Raw genomic sequence first — 20,161 nt, 5'->3', positions numbered from 1 at the left:
AATATTGACCATGGTCCTCTTTCCAAGTCAGTATGTGAGTATTTCGGTTCCTCCCTGCCCCTCCTCTCACGTTGTGAATGGCATCATAGTTGGAGGGCATCAGGAATTTGATGGTTCTTAGAGCCAAGAACAAAACAGCCTTTCCTGCCTTGTCTGATGTCTTAGAATTCCAGCTCTTGATCCTTCCTGTACCGTTGTAGAATGTGGCAAATATTCCTGACTGACCGGAGGAGAACCTACAGTGTGTTGGTAACCAAAGTTGAAGTTTCAGTGTTTTAGTTCGAGTCTTAATAAACAGGCACTATTTTGCCATTAACAGAAGTTTAAAAAAAAAAAAAAAAGGTGGTTTTAGATGCTGGGTTGCATTTTTTTTTCTACCTGATTCTCATGATCGTACACAGAGGCGTGACACAGCAGAAGGAAATGTGGACCTGAGTCAGGAGACCTGCACTAGTACTGCAGCCCTGGGCCAGTCCCCGCAGCTCCAAGCTTCCATTACGTCATCTTCGGTAATTGGATTCTGTGGTAGTAGTGACAGTGGTAACTGAGAATCTTGGTATTTTCTGGCTTGAAGGAAATATGAATGAAGTGAGGGGAGAATATTTAGTGCCCCGCGCCTGTTTTTGACTTAAACTGATTTTAATGCCATTAGGAGAAGAACTTGACTACTATTGTTGCATTATATATTATCATTGACTTTACATGCATCTTCTGCATGTGTGTACAGAAATTGGCTAGTGAGTTTTACTTTTTATTTTCAAGAACACTTTATGTGATCAGTCCTCATTCCCAGGCAGTTATGAGGCACCATGATCATCCTAAGTCATTTGTGCTATATGCTGAGTGAGACATGAAAAAGTACAAAGCATGGACATTGCCATTTTAGTCTCCTTGGGAGTTAAGAAATAACACATAAAAATGAAAAAAACGGTACATGAGTTAAATATCAATATAAGGCAACCCAGAAGTCGGTTACAGCCTGCATAGGAGAGATTCTAGCAGGTCCCACAGATAGTGTTACTGGGGTGTGGTGAAGGGGAAAGCTCTCTGGTCCTTGATCCGGGGCTTGAGTGAACTTGGGCTTAGACAGGCACAGAGAAGAGCAGGAGTGTCCTCCTGCTTGTGTGTGCCGTAAGCGAGAGTGTAGGCGCGGGGATGGAGGCGGCCAAGTGTGGGACAGCTGTGTCCCATCCACCCCCGTCCCCCAGCAAGCCAGCCATGGTAGTGCTTGCAGGATGCCTGGGGAAAAACAGGCATTTTATAGTTATATTTAGACATCATCACAGAAAAGTCAACATAGATTGCTTCCCGACCTGGCAGCCACTACTTACAGGTCACTCTGGCCGGCCCTGATCGTTATCAGCTGAGTTTTCACACAGCTGTCACTCATGCACATCACTCTTAACATTTGACATTGTTTTACATGTACTTTTCCACGTCCCTGTCCATTCCACTATGCGGATATATTATGGCTCATTCTCATATTCTATAATCGTTGAATAATTGGGTTTCGGTTTTCTTCTTTGAACAACTAGTCGCTCTGAGATCCTTTTAGTTCTCACTAATTCAATTTTCATTATAATTGTGAGGCAGGTATTCTTTCTCACATTTAGTGAGTGAGAAAACTAAGAAATAAGCACCAGTATTCAGAGTCACACAGTGGTATTAAGTGTTGGGATAAGGGTGTGGACCCTCTCTGAGTCCAGAGTCCATGCTTTCCCCACAGGACAGACCATGCTTTCTCCCTTCAGTATTAGAAATCATGTAGCTGCAGACAAATTTGGATAAATAGCACCCCTGCCCCATTCGAGAGGGTATTATAAGTTGGAACAAGATAATAATTTTTGGAGCTTTTGTTTAAAGCTTCTTGTCATATGGGCTTCCCTGGCGGCACAGTGGTTAAGAATCCGCCTGCCAATGCAGGGCACATGGGTTCAATCCCTAATCTGGGAAGATCCCACATGCCACGGAGCAACTAAGCCCGTGCGCCACAACTACTGAGCCTGTGCTCTAGAGCCTGTGAGCCACAGCTACTGAGCCCACATGCCACAACTACTGAGCCCGCGTGCCACAACTGCTGAAGCCCACGCACCTAGAGCCCGTGCTCCGCAACAAGAGAAGCCACCGCAATGAGAAGCCTGCGCACCGCAACAAAGAGTAGCCCCTGCTCGCCACAACTAGAGAAAGCCCACGTGCAGCAATGAAGACCCAACAGAGCCAAAAAATAATTTAAAAAAAAAAACAAACTTGTCATATTATCCTTCAGAAAGAGTTTACCACTGCTTTATACATACTAGTTCAAATACTCATTTACTCACATTGGGTTTTATTATTTTTGTCATTTCATACGTAATGGAATATTACTTCAAAAGTTTTCTTTAGTTGCTGGTAAGACAGAACATTTTCCCAAATAATGATTCAAAAGGGGGAGTTTTTCCTTCCTTGAGCTCTTGTTTAATCCAGATATATAGATATGATTATAGATCAAGAAGATGTGATAGTTCTTCTTTCTGTGGGTTTTTCAATGACTTTCTTCAATTTGTGGTTTAAGGAATTTGGCTGAAAAAATTGTGAAATATTATATTCATAAAGAAACTACTAATAAGATATCCCCTTAACTTGATATTTAGGAGTGAATACAGTTACGTAGATATCTTTATTATAAATACTTGTGTACGCATACTCTGAAAGAGTGATAATGAGGGAATATCTAAGTATAAAAAGCATCAAGTATATCTAAAGGATGCTAAAAATGTATAGGGACTTGTTCTTTAACTTCGATAATCTTTAAAGGGTAGGTGGATTTCCAGGCCAGCCTCTGAAAACCTGTTTAACCTATAATACAGCCTAACTGTGCTACCTAATATGTCTAGAATCTATATTCAAATATATATTTAAAAAATATACTTCGTACTCCTTCTTATTTAGTAGTCCCAGGAATGGGAAACCTTCTGAGACTTTGGAGGATGTAGGCAGCAGTGGCAGCTTGCCAGAAGGAGATCCAGGAAAGGGTGTGTGTGTGTCTCTGTGTGTGTGTGTGTGTGGCTAGCGGGGAGAGAGAGGGGGGAAGGGAGAGGGGGAGGAAGAGGGAGAGAGAGTTATAACTCATACATACATAGCTACATATCTAAATACATACATATCTAAAAACTTATTTGAATAAGGAAGAGTTACAAGAAAGTCTTATCAAGTAATAAAATTCATTAGAAGCTGAGTAACTAAACATAGAGTAGTTATGTTAAGACCTCTTTGAAAATGGGCTGGACACATTGTGACTCTAAAAGCACTTGTCTTATTTTATGGAATTGAAGTCCAAATTGCAGCAGTCGTGGAATCCTAACTAGAAAGGAAAAATGTGCTTGGAATAACATATTTAGAGAAATATTTGAGGACTATTCTTAATGTGGTTGTCTCTGATATAACAAATTATATGTGAGAATTGAAAATGGTGATACTGTAGAATCAATAGAAGGGTAGATGATAAAAATACAAAGTTGTTTTGGGTTAGATGTGACTATGAGAAGTGAATTGCTTTTTGGAAGTCTTGGATTTGATCTGGGTTTTGTTTTCTTTAAGGAGAAAGTAGTAAAAAGCAGGGGTTGAGATCCTGCAGTGGTACATATTGAGTGTTAAAAATAGCAAGAGTACACAGTGGGATGAATTTGGATTGTGGTTGAATATTGAATAATAGGCCATAAGGAGAGAAGGTTAAAATTAAATAATTTGTACTGTGTAAGTATCTTGTTTTCATATCTGAATCTCACTGAAAGGCATTTGATGCATTTTGAGAGGTAGAGATAATCTGTGTATTTCATGCTTTCGATTTTCAGAAATCTCAGGGTTAAGCTAACATTTTGACATGGGTGCAAATTAACTGAATTTTAAGTAGGGCTGTGAGAGTTTATGGCAGTGATGAGAAAGATATTACAAAACAGTTTCAGTCACTGATAAGATGAATTTGCTGCACTGTTACCTATAGCATTAAAATATAGACATTCCAATCATTTTCCCATTTTAAATTTCTGCTTTAATTAAGCCAGTTTGGGTCGTGCACTATTTAAAGTCAAGTAAGCAGACCTTTCCTACGCCCTGGCTAATTCAGATTGAATGTGAAGATAGGGCTGCCTCGGGCCCCATATTGGAAATTTAGCCTGAAATCTGATTTACTCTCTGTGGGCCATTCATTCACTGCGGATTTCAGCCTTGATTTTCACACTTTCATAGAAAGTTTTATTTTATCTTTTGAAAGAAAGTGTGGAAAATCATTACATTTTGCTTTTCTTAGGCATAAATTCTAATTTAAATCATTCTGAGAAAACTTAATTCTTAGTTTTCAATTTTAGTTTCATTACAGGAGGTCACCGTGTATGTTTGTATGTTGAATTGTGAAGTCAGCACAGCTTGTGTAACATCAGTATATTGTTTGGGCAATTTCTGTCATAGTAAGTCAACGTTTTTCTTGACTGGTGGAAGTAGCACAGTTAAAATTCCATGAGATTGTGAATTTTGAGCAGAACTGTTTGGCCTACACATATCTTCATTCCGGTGAGATCCGTTCCTGGCAAATCCCTGTGGACCCCTCAGGACTCAGCTCAGGTACCTCTGTAGGTGGGCTTTGTTAAAACTCAGACCCACTGGCACGCTCTCTCCTCACAGTCCCTCCAGGATGTCAGCTGGGTTGCACTGTCATCTTCGTTTCAGGCTGTTCACCTCTCCAGGACAGCCTCCGACACTTGTCCACTGTTTGCTTCCAGTGCCCTGCGTAGTGCACGCGGTAGATGCTTAGTAAACGTGTGATGAGGGGATTACTCAAGTCATTTAAATGAGCACCAGGGTACCCCTAAGAAGGAGGGAGGGCAGAGGCTGCGGGCGGCCTTGGGGGATGTGTAGGATGAAGGAGGACTGGGGGTTCTTGCAGCTTTCCCACCTTGGGTTTGGGGTCTACACTCCTGGCTCCCCCCTCACCTCCTGTTCATGCTCAGCTCCCGGTCTTCCAGGAGCTGCCCTCACCTCTGCAGCAAGACTGCCCTCGCCCAGCTCAGCAGTTACCTCCCAGTCATGAGGCGTAGCCAGAGCTTTAGCCCTCACCTGTTGGACTCCTGGGCTGCAGTTGGCATGTTGCTACACCTGCTCCCTTCTCCTCCATAGCACCGTGCTCTCTACAACCTCTAACTACATTTTCTGACCATTCTTTTGGCCTTGTTGTGGCCTCCTTTTCCCTTCTTCCTTCTACCCATTGTTCTCTTTTCATATATTCTTCCTGGGTAGAGTCCTTGAGTTTTATGTGCTTCATATTGATTAATTCATCCAGTATTTACTGAGGATTTACTGTGTGCCAGGTGCACTGTTCGACTTGTGTCCTGGAGATATAATGTGAGTGAGTAAAACAGAAATCGCTGCCCTCCAGGAGCATATATTCTCTGTATGCTGACTTCCCTATTTATGATTCTGGGTCAGACCTTACTCCCCAAGCTGGAAACTCATGGTGGCTCTTCCTTCTGGATATTTTCACCTGGCTTCCCTTATAGGAACCTCAATTTTAACATGCAGAACAGTGAAGGCTCCCGCCCCCTGGGGAGGATTGATCTGCTTCTACTGCTGCATGCTGTCTCACCTGGTGTCTTATCATCTGTTAAGCCACCCTTGACACCTGTCTTCCATCACTCACAAGGCGTGCTGTGTTTCCATTCTCTTACTTGAATCTGGGCTTGCTTTTGCCCAGCACTGCTACCAGCCCAGGACCTCAGCTCACCTGCCTCTGTGGCAGCCCACCCTGGCTCCAGGCAGCTGCCAAGAGAGTGGTCCTTCCGGAAGGCGGATCTGACTCTGTAGTTCTCTGTTAAAAGGACTCGGTGGTTTATCCCCAAGGTGCAATCTGAAGCCTTTAAAATGGCATGTAAGGCTCACCCATCTACTGGCTTCTGCCTGCTCCAGCTGCAGCTTTTCCCCGTCTGGGTCTAAACTGCCTGTGTCTCCTCACACGTGCCAGGCAGCTCAGCACCCTTGAGCCTGTGCTTTACGCAGTTTCTCCTGCTCTGTGCCCTGGCCCTCCCCACCTTGAATCTGGCTTCTTCCATTTGCCCTGCTAATCTTCAAGCCTTCCTGAGAGTGCCCGTGTACTCGGTGTGAACATGGAGTCTGGCACACCGTAGGCATCAGTATATGGCTTTGGAAGGAAGGAAGGAGGGATCTGTGGGCCTTTGTAGCACCGCGGTGAGGGACTTCCGCCACCACCGCTTTGCTCCTTTGAAGCACCCAGGGCATGAAAGCACAGACTGAGGCTCCAGTTCGGCTCTCCTGAATGGCCTTGGCCCTGAGGCCCATGGGCTGACTCACCAAGCCAAAAATAAAACTCAAAGTCTAGCTTTGAACTGGTTATGTTTGGTAAGATGCTTACTTGCATAGAGAAGGTGGCTTGTGACTCATAGTCTGGGTGCTTATTCATGTGCACTAGTGATCTTTGAAAATTTTTACCCTAGACATTCTGTGTTATCTAAAATCTATCCTTTCACTTTCTAATGAGCACTCAGATGCATTAATGTTTGATCAGGACTCGCAGACTCAGGTCTAAAATAAAGTAATTGTTCTAAGAATACTTTGAAGTCAGAGAGGGTTCCTAACCGCTCGCTGTGCTTTGCCTTTGTTACTAGTAAAGCTAAAAGGAGCTGGGTGAGGTTAACTCATGCCAGTGTCCTGTATGCACAGTAGAATTTTAGATGAATGCGAAATCTTTCCTTAAATTGTTTGCTCCAGATCCCTCTTAATTATTAAAGCCTTGCTAAAAGTAAAAAAATTAAATGTCTTATATCCACCTAGGTCTTTTTCTTAATGTTTCTCTGGGTTTTATTTGTCAGGTCATCGTTTTAATATTTTCAAAAGAAAGGATAGTTGCATTTTTAATGTATATGTTAGCATAGCAAACTTTCTGCCTTTGTAATAATGACTTAATAAGCCTACTTCTTCGTGTGTTTCTTCACAGGGCAGCCCAATGGATCCCATGGTGATGAAGAGACCTCAGCTGTATGGGATGGGCAGTAACCCTCATTCTCAGCCACAGCAGAGCAGCCCTTACCCGGCAGGTTCCTACGGCCCCCCAGGCCCACAGCGGTATCCAATTGGCATTCAAGGTCGGACCCCAGGGGCCATGGGAGGAATGCAGTACCCACAGCAGCAGGTTTGTGCTAGTTTTTACTCCACTTCCCCTCACAATTGGTCCTAGTTTTGTCTTTGTCTTTTACTGTCTACCAAAGATTAGTTTTGAGAGTAATCTCAAAACTGAGATTTTGTGGGCATTTCACTGATTTTTCTCTACTTTTTAAAATTTTTCATAGTTTCTTGAAATAATCACAGGTACAATTCTTCCCCCGTCTCTTTTAAAGAAAGAAAAGTGACCTTCTTAGAGCAAAGTGGACAGAATTCCTGTTTGGTAGAAAGCCTGTATTACCAGCTATATTTGAAAGATTGACTGTGTCATCATTTTGCAGCAAATTATATAGATCTAAGCCCCAAAGTGAACTTGGCTTTCTAATATTTCTGATGTCAGACAGTGTCAAATTTTGAGCTGTGAATAAACTTCTTAGGGTCAAGTTTTAAGTTATTTAAAGGTCTTTCTCATAAAGATGGCATCAACTTAAAATTTTTTTAGTCTCCCCAAAAGTTATTTTGCTTTTATTTCTTGACATATTTCTTCTGTATCTTTTAAAAAAAGATTTCTGTATTTCTTATAAGAGAATTTGATGTGTATCAGTTTTCTTAGGTTTGATGGGTTTTGTGTTTTTACATAAACAAAAAAGAGTTTTTCTGCTTTAAAAAAAAATATTCTTCTCCTTTTTCTCTAGAATCAAATAGTTGGAGTTACCTTAAATGACCATCTACCTTCTGGCAGTAGTAAGACTACAGTCTCTTGGATACTGGAGAGTATATCCTTGTAATGTTGCCATGAGGAGATTCAGACTTGTTTTAGGGTATTTAGTGTCTAGGAGCACCAGAAAGGCTGATTTATAAATTCCCACACCATGCCTTTAACCTGGTGGTGCATCAGGCTGATGCCCTGGTTGTTTTCCTGCCTCCAGATAGGTTATTCCACAGGGTTGCCAAGCAACCCGTTCCAGAGTTTCACAGTACTTCCTCTCAGGAAATTCTTCCCGATGTTTGACCAAAAATCACTGTGGAAAAAAGATTGGATAGAACTTTTGTTCTCTCTAAAGTGAATGTGGAGAATGATATATCATACTTTATATGCTCCATAGCTGTGTCCTAAAAGTTCACAGATAAATGGCACTTGAGCCCTGTCTTTTTAGAGACTGAAAATTGTCTTTCCTCTTTATCTTAGTTTGTCCTTTGGCGATATTTTTATGTTAAGGCAGTTGTAAGGAAAGATAGAAGCAGCTCAGCCTTTGAATCCCAGCTGTTGGTTCTTTAAATGGCCTTCGTTATTGTCAGAAGTTCTCACCCCTTGTTTATTAAAGATTGGCCACTCAGAATTTTAGCAGTCAGTTGCATACTTAATTGTATTGTAATTTTATTCAACATTACTCCTTTCTTCCAGTAATACTTTGCTGCCTAGAGTAAAATTCTTTAGTTGAGGCTGCTAATTATGAGAGGGAGATAATTTGTAAATGATTGAAAAGTAAGATGAGAGTTGTGATTTTTTTTTTTTCCTCTCTCTCGTTTCCTTTTATTTTATTTTATTTATTTTTAGGTTTTAAAGCTAATTTTCCCTTAGTTGAGGGGAAGAAGGCCCAGGCAGCCAGCTGAATAAAGTCCTGATGCTACTCTACAGCTGATTTCTTTTGGGGGCTGACAGTTCTGTATGATACTCTGGCCACAGGAAGAGAGCAGAGACAGAAGGGCAGTGAGAAATAGCAGGACGGGTGGAGGGAAGTAGACGCCGCCACTCCCTGTTCCTGCACCTTCCTTTCCACCATGTTTTCCTGAAGGGAAATTTGAGAGTCATTTCAAAAGGAGCTGTTCATGGCAAGCTACTGGATGAACCTTTACCTTTTTCTCTGAATGAGTTAAAGTCTTCTTCGAAGTTTAAGACGTTGGTTTATTTTGCAGTCCCAAAGTGGGAATCTAACAAATGGAGGTGTGTGAAGAATGATTACCTAGGAATATTTTTTTCATTATTTTCTTCCCACATATGTAAGGCTAAAAGTAGAGGACATACACAGTTACATAGAATAACCTTAGTTTTCTTAGCTTTTTTGTCTTATTTAATCCTGGTGGATTTTACATACTTTCAAAATCCAGGAACTCTCGGATTTATTTGAAGGGACAAATTGATAAAGGTTACCCACCAAGTATTTTAGCAAATTTTTAATTAAGATTTTAGATTAGGTATTTTACTGCTAATCCCAAAAAATGCCTAATTCTGATTAAGCACAGATCTTTCTGATAATGAAAGAAAAATAAGGTATCTGGTAAGAAATTGAATTCCCTGGCTGTCAAACTTCCATACTGAGTTAATCATAATCAAACGTTCTAAATAATCTTTATTGCTTTTTTACTTTTTCATTTAGTTATAATATGACCTTGAAGTATTGCTTTTTTGTTTTGAAACCTAAAAGGCTAAAAAGAACTGCTAATGCATTTTTGAATGTGTGTAACATTTTAAAGGGGACACGCAGCATAGTACCACGTTCATGTGATCAGTTAGGTGTAGGCTAATTCATAGCTTTGGAAAGGAAAAAAAAACAATGCGGGTTTTGGGAAAGGTTATTAGAACACATTTATTTTGTTAGCTTTAGTCTGTGTCCTTTGGTGAGGAATTTTCGGTGAGTTGCTTTATTTGCGAATTTTGGATAATTATAAATTTGGTCCACAAACAAGGTCCTGGGCACAGTGATTGGCTGCCAGTCCTATCCATCTTCTGTTAGTGCTGATGTAATTGGCTAAGCATTGTTGTGGTCATGGCTGCTAATGTTCTTCAGGGAAAAAATTGGAAGATAATGATGACATTGAGTTTTTATTGAGTGGACATCACCACCTAGGCATGACTTTACTTTGGACGGCCTCCAAAGCTTTCTGTGCTTGGTTTGTGAACCTCTAATGAGCTGAATCCAGTTCATTTAATATTGCTCATATATTTCTGCAAAGGATTAAAATGTAGGAATTCAAGTTTGTATATTGAGTTGCCCACTTACTAGCTGAGTGGTAAGTTGTCTTTGGCTCAGGGGTCACAGTTTGATTCCTGGCTGGCGTTCTACTCCTGTGACAGGAATTTTAAATGAGTATTCTATTAGAAAGAACCACAGTGCTTATATGAAATTTAACATGCACAGTATCACTGCTTACTTTTTGTCTCGGAGAGTTAGGGGGAACTGGCCACTGAGTGTTGGGTTTTGGTATTAACCTGGGGATTCTTGATTTGTATGGTGATAATTTTATTTTTGAAATATACTCATGACTGGGTCTTTGAAGCATGATGTGATAATAGTACATCATTTTGGTATTTATTAACTGGAACTAGACTTGGGTCTTTCACTTGCTGATTCTCTCACATCGTCAGGCAAATACATGGTAAACAGATTAGTTTTGCACGGTGTCCTAAAAACTAGTCTACTTGGGTTTTTATTGAGCTGAGAGGGGAAATGAATTTTCTGTGCCTCTGTGGAGGATGTTCTGCCTCTAGGCTCCTGGAATTCAAACCTGGGGATGGTTAACAGAAGTACACTGGTTGATTTCATCTAATACGGAGCTACACAGAGTATGTATAATCTTTAAGGTTGCTAGAATCTGACTTTGAGTTTTTTTTATTTTGTTTTTTTAAACTTAGACACCAGTGTATCCTTTGCTTGATCAGGGATGTGGGTGAGCAAATGTTTTATTTCATTTTTCTTGTCCTTTGTGATCATAAATGTATACATAGGCCTATGCTGACTTGCTTTAAAAAAGATTTGTCATATAAAAGAAATAACACCGAGAAGAAATAGGTTACAGAAGCGAAGTTATATTTATTTGTGTCAAGCTGATTTCAATTATGTGGTCTGAGATTCTTCTCGAGTTATCAAGAGTTATTGGACTGATATTTTAACTCCCCATATCTGTTGCAGATGTTTGTATAACCTGATACCTGTTGGAATTATAAAACCAGGGAAGGAGAAAAAGGGCAAAGTGAGAGGTGTATAAGTTCATGAGTACTTTTGCAATGGGAAAACGTGACTTTTTAGTTTTTAAAAACATCTGTACTGCGAAGACCTTTACAACAACAAGAATATGGAATATAATTATTGCTTTGAAAGAGATCATGGCAAAATTAAATAGAACTTGTTATTTTTGTTAAGGTGACCCATCTGAACTTATCACTTTCAATCTAAATAACAACTGAATTAAACACTGAGGTTGTTTTGAAAAAGACTTTAAAAATGAATAGGTGTTTTAATTTGTGCCTTTATCTTCTACACGCTTTGGATGTGTCTATTTTGCTGTGTGCTTTTCGAGTAAAATATTTATTTCAGAACATAAGCATTTTATTTGGTACCATCTTAACAGCCAAAACACTTCTTCCAATGCACATATTTATTTTGGCAGCAGATGTTTCTGAAAGGAGACAAACATTACAATTGTTTGGCTAAAATAAATGTTTTCTTTGGGGTTATTAAGGAGCCAAGTGAATTCTAGGATTCCCACCTGTGTTACTTTATATTGTTAGTCTATTCTGGAAAAAAAAATTGCTTTTTAAAATACAGTTAAAATTATGTTTCGATATAGTTTTAACAGTGTTTCTGAAAAGTAAGGAAGAATGGAGTGAGAAGGACTGGTTAAAAGAGTTTTTGACATGAAATGTTTGTTTAGACTTACTCTCTGAATCCTAAGTGTGAATTCAGTATCAGGGCTTAATTTTAGTTTTCTCTAAAACAGAGCTGAGACTTCCTATTTAAGGAGCATAATAGGGTGTGATAGGATGAGAAAGGAAGGCTTGACTTAGTGAAATAAAGGAAGGCTTAACATAAAGGAGAGGAATGGGTGCCTAGTGTCTGTTTTACTTTCAGAGTCTTAATTTTTTATAGTTTATATTCACTCAGAGACACCTACCTGTACTAAATAAAATATTAAGCATGTATTTTACATGTGTATAGATATATATACATATAAACAAACAAATCAGTAAGATGAAGGTAAACTTTTTGGCCAGTAAAATAGTGAATGCTTTGAGATTTCTTTTGCTGTGTTATTCACAGCATTTTTTTTTTTTTTTTTTTTTGCGGTACGTGGGCCTCTCACTGCCGTGGCCGCTCCCGTTGCGGAGCACAGGCTCCGGATGCGCAGGCTCAGCGGCCATGGCTCCCGGGCCCAGCCGCTCCGCGGCATGTGGGATCCTCCCGGACTGGGGCACGAACCCGCGTCCCCTGAATCGGCAGGCGGACTGTCAACCACTGCGCCACCAGGGAAGCCCTCACAGCATTTTTATATACGCATGTTCTGTTCTAAGAGAGTTGGAGCCAAGCTGCTTTGCTTGTGTACCTGAAACGTTTGGAGTTTTTTTTTAGCGGGTTGCCGATTTGTATAAATAATGGCCTTTTGTTGGCCACATTTTGTCTTGATTTCCTCACTTGTTCTTCATCAGTGAATATGAAGGTATATAAGCTTTACACCTCACATTTCTGCTTCCAAGTAGATAGCAGATGCTACTGTCTTTGATGCCAGAGTTCCCTGTAGATGGAGTTTTGTACCAAGAAAATATTTTTGAAAAGATCTGTAGATATGGTAATTTTTAGTTGTGCTTTAAATTTTAAATTTCTGAACTATTTAACTGGTTTTATTTACTTCTTATATTGCAGTTGAATTTCAGCATATTTTGAAGCATTCAGTGTGACATTCTTAACAGAGGTGTGTTAGAAGAGATCACATTTTAGGTTAGACATAAAGTTTTAAATCTTTAGCCTTTTTTCTTAAAAATGAGGTAAGACCAGGTTTTATACTTGAAAGTTGAATGAGAAAATGTGAAATGATTTCTCTTGTAGTTTGGAAAGCTACTTTTTTAAAATTTTATTTATTTATTTTATTTTTGGCTGCGTTGGGTCTTCGTTGCTGAATGCGGGCTTCCTCTAGTTGTGGCGAGCGGGGGCTACTCTTCGTTGTGGTGTGCGGGCTTCTCATTGCAGTGGCTTCTTTTGTTGCGGAGCATGGGCTCTAGGTATGCGGGCTTCAGTAGTTGTGGCACATGGGCTCTAGAGCGCAGGCTCAGTAATTGTGGCGCAGGGACTTAGTTGCTCCACGGCATGTGGGATCTTCACAGACCAGGGCTCGAACCCGCGTCCCCTGCATTGGCAGGCGGATTCTTAACCACTGCGCCACCAGGGAAGTCCTGGAAAGCTACTTTTGTATTAGGAAATTTATACTGATGTATGTATGTGTATGTGTGTGTGTGTGTGTGTGTGTGTGTGTGTGTGTGTGTGTATTTATTATTATTATTCTTCTTTAACCTGGACATTTACATTGCCCTAGAAATTCTAAAGGTTACATGCAGTGTACAGCGCCTATTCTTTGCTGGTAGCTTATTCTATTTTGTCATTTACATATGAGTTCTATGTATTTTACATATTATAGACATTCAACCTAAAATATCTGTTAAGCTTTTCTATTATAATTTTTGAAATGTAAAACTCAAGTATATGTTTTAGATAGCATTATAATCACTTGGATATATTTTAAATAAATTTGGTTTATTTGCTTTCATCAGAGAAACATTTAGTGTGATATTTATGTTAAAATTTAAACAATTCAGTTAAAGCTAACAGTTGATAACAGTAAAATCAACCAACCACATTCCTTCACAGCTCCCTGAAAAACAAACAGTAAAAACAAAAATACCAGAAGATAAATTGAAAGTTAAACTAAGTGGCGTAGCTCAGGCCAGTGGTTCTCAAACTTTGCCAAAGGTTAGACTCTCCTACGGTGCTTTGATACCTCCCAGATGGATGCCCATATCAATGGCATCTGAATGTAAAAGCTTCCCTCTTTCTGAGCTCCACAGATGACTGTCCTGTGCAGCTAGGGTTAACAGCCAGGTGTCAGAGATCGACACAGAAGCAGCTTCCGGACCTGCAGCCGGACGCCCTGGGTGCTTGCTCTCCAGCCCTCCTCCAGTGAGTCAGAAACTCACCTCTCCTTAAAGGGAAGAAATGTGGCCAGAACCAGGAGTTCAGACAGTTCAGTCCTTGTCGGTTAATGCTTAATCTACGTGCAGTACTGGAAAAATCTGTACCTCACTCTGCTCATCTGCTAAATGAGTTTTGACTGTAAGATCTCCCAGCTTGGATTTTCCCTTTAAGATAATGGTAAGTTAATGTCTTTTTATTTTAGTTTTAGAGTTTAGAGTCTTGTCATTTCAAATACAGTCTGGTGAAATTTAAGGGTTAACGCTTGCCTGGTTGTATTAGTACAGCTACGAACCCAAATTCTTTAAAATTCTTTCTGAAAGGGAAAGAGATTAGCTCAAAGATTAGCAAATTGTTGTAATCAGTACAATAAATTATCTTCTAGCTTTTTTTTTCAATAAATTTATTTATTTATTTTTGGCTGCATTGGGTCTTCGTTGCTGAGCGCGGGTTTTCTCTAGTTGCGGTGAGCGGGGGCTGCTCTTCATGGTGGTGTGCGGGCTTCTCATTGCGGCGGCCTCTCTTGTTGTGGAGCACAGGCTCTAGGTGCGCAGGCTCAGTAGTTGTGGCACGTGGGCTCAGTAGTTGTGGTGCACGGGCTTAGTTGCTCTGCGGCATGTGGGATCTTCCTGGCCCAGGGCTCGAACCCGTGTCCCCTGCATTGGCAGGTGGATTCTTAACCGTTGGGCCACCAGGGAAGTCCCCTAACTTATTATTTTTAAAGTGAAAATTTTCTCAGAGAACCTCTTTCTCCTGAATACCTGGTGTGTGTTAGATATGTAGAATGTTATTTTATTTTTTTTAATATGTAGAAAATCTTAAGTTTGAGGTGCTAACTTTACTTGGAGTCACAAAAAGGATCAAAGAGAGCCAGTAATTACTTACACATTTTACACGTTATTACTTTCTAAGTAGTTCTGAAAATAGTATATACTGTACAACATTGGGATAAACTGTGTACAGTGAATTCTTAATGGAAATAATAAGTTTTAAAAGATTTGTCCTGTGCGGTTACTTCAACTCCTCTTTCACCTCCACAAAGAAGAGTTGGATGGCTTTGTTTTTGTATTTTAAAACAGGTTTTTTCCTAGGGGTAAAGGAAGTCTCTTCTTTTATGTTAGTGGAAGAAAGTTAAATTCTTTCTGGTAAAAAGTTGTTTATGGCAGTTTGATTATTTTTATATGCAACAAGCTATTAAGGCCATTTGCCCTTATAGTTTTGAAAATAGCTATAAAAGTTAAAACTGTAGTTGTGAATGGAATTAGAAAATCACTTTAGTAGAGAGGGAGAAGAGAAAGAAGGTGGGTGGGTGCATGAAGGGAAGAGGGGATTACAGGGAGAGAAAGCAGGAAGCCGCAGCAGCCGTGCTTTTCTCAGTGGGGCTGTGTGCACGCCTCACTGGCACTGGGGACCTTGCTCAGTCAGGTTTCTCTGACCTCAAGAGGAGCTCCCTACGTGGAGCCAGGTGTTAGAAAGTTCCTGGAAATTCTGGAGCTGAGACTTGAGCGTGGTTAGTGTGTGTGTATAACATGAACATCCCTTGCCGCCTAACAAAGTCCGAAACCCAAGGTTAGTAACTGTCTACAGCAGCAGGCATTACTCAGCTTCCCATTTCCTACAAAAAAAGTGTGTTTAATCTAGAAAACAGATTGTTCCAAAGATTTAAGCAAATTGGTCTCCCTTTATTGGTATTAAATCATTAAGAGTATACTTTAAAAAAAAAAATAACTACCGAACAGACCAATGGAATTGGCTCTTCAGGGTTAGTCAAAGGCACTGCCTTTGTTCTAGACAACATCGAACATTCAGAAACAAAAAGTAAGATGAATATCAATAGCAAAAAAAAAACAAACCCCAAAATACAAACAAAAAAACCCAGCAAGTACTGGAATAAAAATGCAAAAAAATCTATCATTGCTGAGGTAATTAAGTTTTACTTAATGGTCCTGAGACTGAAAAAAATCTAGTTCTACCTGGATGGTTGTAGGAGCTGGTCCCAAGGAGGGCTGGGGAGATGTCTGCTGGGAAGGGAACACCAATTTGAGATGTTTCCACAGAAAAGACAGCCAAGCAGGGACGGTTTCCCAACACTAAAAGTAAAAAGTTCCTTTTTAATCAGTATCATCATCCTCATTGCTGCCAGAGAGAACTGCGGAAGAGGTAAGAGGCAGAATAGTTGTTGGTCTGTGGGCTTCAGAATATTTCCTTAAAACAGTCGGCCAGAAAGGAGACTTCCCTTTCCTTTAATTACTATGTTACCTTGAAATTTCCAGTAAGATTTTGAGATAGCCCAATAATCTAGGTATCTAGATTATCTAGATACCTAGGTATCTACGCCTAGGTATCTAGGCGTTTTACACCTTTGGAGGGCCTCCTCGGTGCTTTGGGCTTCGTACAGAAGTACGACTTTCCTTCTCTACTTCCTACCTGTATGTCCCTTGCCACTTTTCAGCGTCTCAGAGATGAGAGGATCTTATTCCCCGGTAGGTGGCCAAATTCTGATAGTTGGAGAGAAGAGGAGAGACCAGGATTCCCTTCCAAGTGCACTGGGCTGCTGGAGAGAGAGCTCTCTTCCTTGCCCGCTGTTGTCTGCGGCTGAGTTCTCCCCCATCCTTCTTCCTCGTTGGCTTAAAAAATAAAGGGTAGAAGGAGTGATAACGTATGACGTCACTGGCCCTGTCTCCACGACATCAGGTGTATCACAGCACATGTAGAGAACGTCCCAGAATGACAGTTCAAGGACATTCTACTACACACATGCAGCAGGTCACAAGAGTAATAAAGTACAGAATGAACAACGAAGCAGCGGGATCCAGGGGGATTCCAGTTCTGACCAGTGCTGCTAAAAGCTGCAGAAATGGGGCAACGAGCAACACGCAGCGTGTGTGGTTCCAAGTCAGGTTCGGCTATGGTCAGTCTAACTGGAAGAATTTAAGTCATCTGAATGCATCCTAGCTGCAAGGGAGGCTATGAATCTGAGTTCTGAATTCATAACTGGCAGGGGTAGGGGGGGCGGGGCGGGGTGCTTTTGGTTACTAAATCTTTGTAGAGAACACTTGACGGTTCCCAAGTTTCTCCTGTGTAAAAAAACACCTGCTCCGTGTCCTCCTACAGTTTTCCTCACTCCATAAATGGCAGCTTCGTGCTGCTTCTTTGCTTGCCCGGGCCCAAACCTCACGGTCATCCTCTCTTTCTCAGCCTTTCAATCTGTTAAATAATCCCATTTGCCCCTTTTTTCCACAGTAGATCCCGAAACTGAGTACTTCTCACCACCTTGACAGCTACCACCCTGTGGCCAAGCCCCCATCTCCCACGTGGATTATCACCGCGGACTCCAGAATGGCCCTTTGAGAGGGTGTACGTCAGGCCCCGGCCTTGCCTCTGGGCGTCCCCCCTTCACTCAGGGTCCCCGGGGCTCCACCACTAACCCTCAGCCTTCAGAATACCGTCTTTCTTCCTCTGTGCCTTCGTGTTTGTCCTTCCTGTGCCTCTGAGGCTTTGGCCTGGTCTTTGTGAGTCTTGCTCTCTTACTACTTCTAGCTTTCTGTTCAAAGGAATGTTAACTTGAGGCGCCGTCCCGACTTGCCCGAGTAGCAGCACACGCCCCTCCCGCCGGGCACTCTTCCTTCCTCCGCTGCGCTTACCGCCTGCGTGTGCTGGCTCCTGTTGGGGCGGAAGCTCCGGGCAGCAGGCACTCGGTTGTGCCCCGCTGTAGCCCATCATGTGGAGCAGTACGTGACACTTCACGAACGTTTTCAAACAAGCGAAGGAAAGAATTTGCAGAATTGTAGCCTCTGGCCCGTGAGATCTGGGGACCCCCGTGCAGAGGTCCGAGTGTGGTAGCGGCGCGTCTGGCCCCTGTGCTCCGCTACGGGCAGGCTCTTTCCCCGTTGCCTCCTTAGATTCCAGTTGAACTCAGTGCCCAGCGCCTTTGCTGACCTGTAGGAAGCCTGCTGACGTCTCTGAGCTGTACTTTTAACCCTGTTTTTAGACCCCTGAGGAGTTTCTGGTGCCTGACGTGGTTATAGCAGCTGGTTTTCTGTTGTCGCTTATTTCAGTGTGTGCAGTGCAGGGCCCTGTATTCCTTCTGGCTGGGACTAACCCCATTGACTGGGCTGGAGACAGCTGCTCCGTGACTGCCTGACCAGTGGTGTTCCTCTGAGTTTGCCTGTATTTAGTGTAGCGCTCTCAGGAGGGAGAGGAGCTAAGATTCTAGCTCAGAGCTGACTCAGATTTGGTGCCCGTGTGCTGGGAGCTCAGCTTTTCGTCCTAACACCGGCCATCTGACGTTGCTTGCTGTGGACCACCCCTGCCCTCCACCCCCAAATAGTTAGGAGGCCGTTTATAGAAAGACGGTTTTCCGGTAGGGATTTACTGCCGGAGGGAAGAGAATTCCTTCCCCAGTGGAGGCAGAGCTCTGCTGTGTGTGGTGGAAGTTTGGGGGCTGTGAAATGATGGGGGAACATTTTACATCCACGCTCATACTGGAATTGTGTGAAAGTCAGTGTTTATTTATGGAGAAAACCGTGAAGTGTGACATTTTAGTTCTCCGTAAGTGGAATTGATAAGTTGAACTCACTATTCTGAGTAGACATGCTTTATGGGGCCAGAGCACTTCGCAGAAGCTTAGCTTTTGGAAAGGGTATATTGCGGACAGAGGTTTGGAGCTGTAGCCTTTTCACCCACACTGCACTGTAGCTTGTTTCCGGAAGTGGAGGCCTTGGCTACACCTAGGAGTAGAGAAAGGTGATTTAGCTTGAATCTTAAAAAATTACTGCCGTGTGGTTTATCCCGTTGAGTATGTATGGTAGGTAAGTAATTCTCACTTTCCAGGAAGGACAGGAATTGCCGGCCCCCTCCTCCCCCCGCAGTGTCCTTGTCTTCTTCCTGGGCCCGTTTTCCTAGTACTCTTATGAGAGGCGGTCACTAGATGACGAAGTACAGTCGTGGTGCCAGGTGTTATACTAAGTTACTTTTACAGTACACGCATTTAATTCTTGCCACGCTATTTATCTCCATTTTAAATTATTATTATTAATAATAGCTAGCGTTTGTTAGGGCTTATTCTCTGTCAGGCACTGTTTTCCTTGGATTAACTCAGTTCTCACGATGGCCTTGTGAGGTAGGTGTTAGGATCCTCAGTTTATAGATGAGGAAAGTGAGGCGAGAGGTTAATCAGGTTGTTCAGATTTACGTGCTTCCTAAGTAGCAGAGCAAGGACTCCAGATTCTTGGCACTCTAACTCCGGGCCCGAGCTAGCCCTGCACTTTATGATTCTGGTGAAGCTGGAGCGCTTCTCATCACGGACGCTAGCATTCATTGGAGTTCTTAAATGATAAGACTGATTATGATTAAGGTAGCTTCATTTTGACATTGCACATTAGTTTCGTGGAAAGTCCTTTGTGACTTTTACCAAGTTGAAAACCGAATGTTACCATGTCTATCACACTCAGAGTTTTTTTTTATTGAGGTGAAATTCACATAACATAAAATTAACCACTTTAAAGTGTACAATTCAGTGGCATTTAGTACATTCACAGTACTGCATAGCTATCACCTCTGTCTAGTTCCAAAATTTTTTTGTCACCACCAGATGAGACCCCTGTACCCATTAAGCACTCACTTCCTAGTTCCTCCTCCCGCTAGGTCCCCTCCCCCTGGCAACCACTAATCTGCTTTCTGTCTCTATAGATTTACCTATTCTGGATATTTCATATAAATGGAATCATATAATATGGGACCTTTTGTGTCTGGCTGCTTTCAGGGTTCATCCCTGTGGTAGCATATATCAGTGCTTCATTCCTTTTTTTGTTTGAACATTATTCCTTTATGTGGATAATACCACATTTTATTTATCCATTCATCTGTTGATGGACGTTGGGTCATTTCCACTTTTTAGCTATTGTGATATGGAAATATATAAAGAAGCTAAGTTTTGAGTAAAAATGTAAACATTGTTCATTTCCCCCTTAAATGAGTTTACCGGTTGACTTTTATGTTTGTCTCTGACCTCTGCTTTTTTTTTTTTTTTTTTTTTTTTTTTTTTTGCGGTACGCGGG

At 41.5% G+C, this 20,161-nt stretch overlaps 1 protein-coding gene across 4 annotated transcripts in view; it reads left to right on the top strand.

Moving 5' to 3' along the window:
* ARID1B (AT-rich interaction domain 1B) overlaps positions 1 to 20,161 on the top strand; it is a 455,213-nt gene that overhangs the window by 67,239 nt on the left and 367,813 nt on the right. For all 4 annotated transcript variants that reach the window (XM_024122602.3, XM_055087421.1, XM_055087420.1 and 1 more), the window contains exon 2: positions 6,980 to 7,174. In XM_024122602.3, the coding sequence (XP_023978370.2) occupies positions 6,980 to 7,174 (195 nt within the window). The remainder of the gene's footprint in view (positions 1 to 6,979; positions 7,175 to 20,161) is intronic.

This window comes from Physeter macrocephalus, chromosome 10 (genome assembly GCF_002837175.3).
Source record: "Physeter macrocephalus isolate SW-GA chromosome 10, ASM283717v5, whole genome shotgun sequence".
In the NCBI taxonomy this organism is placed as follows: domain Eukaryota; kingdom Metazoa; phylum Chordata; class Mammalia; order Artiodactyla; family Physeteridae; genus Physeter; species Physeter macrocephalus.
The sequence above is the reverse complement of the archived record's forward strand: the minus strand, read 5'-3'. Positions and strand labels throughout refer to the sequence as shown.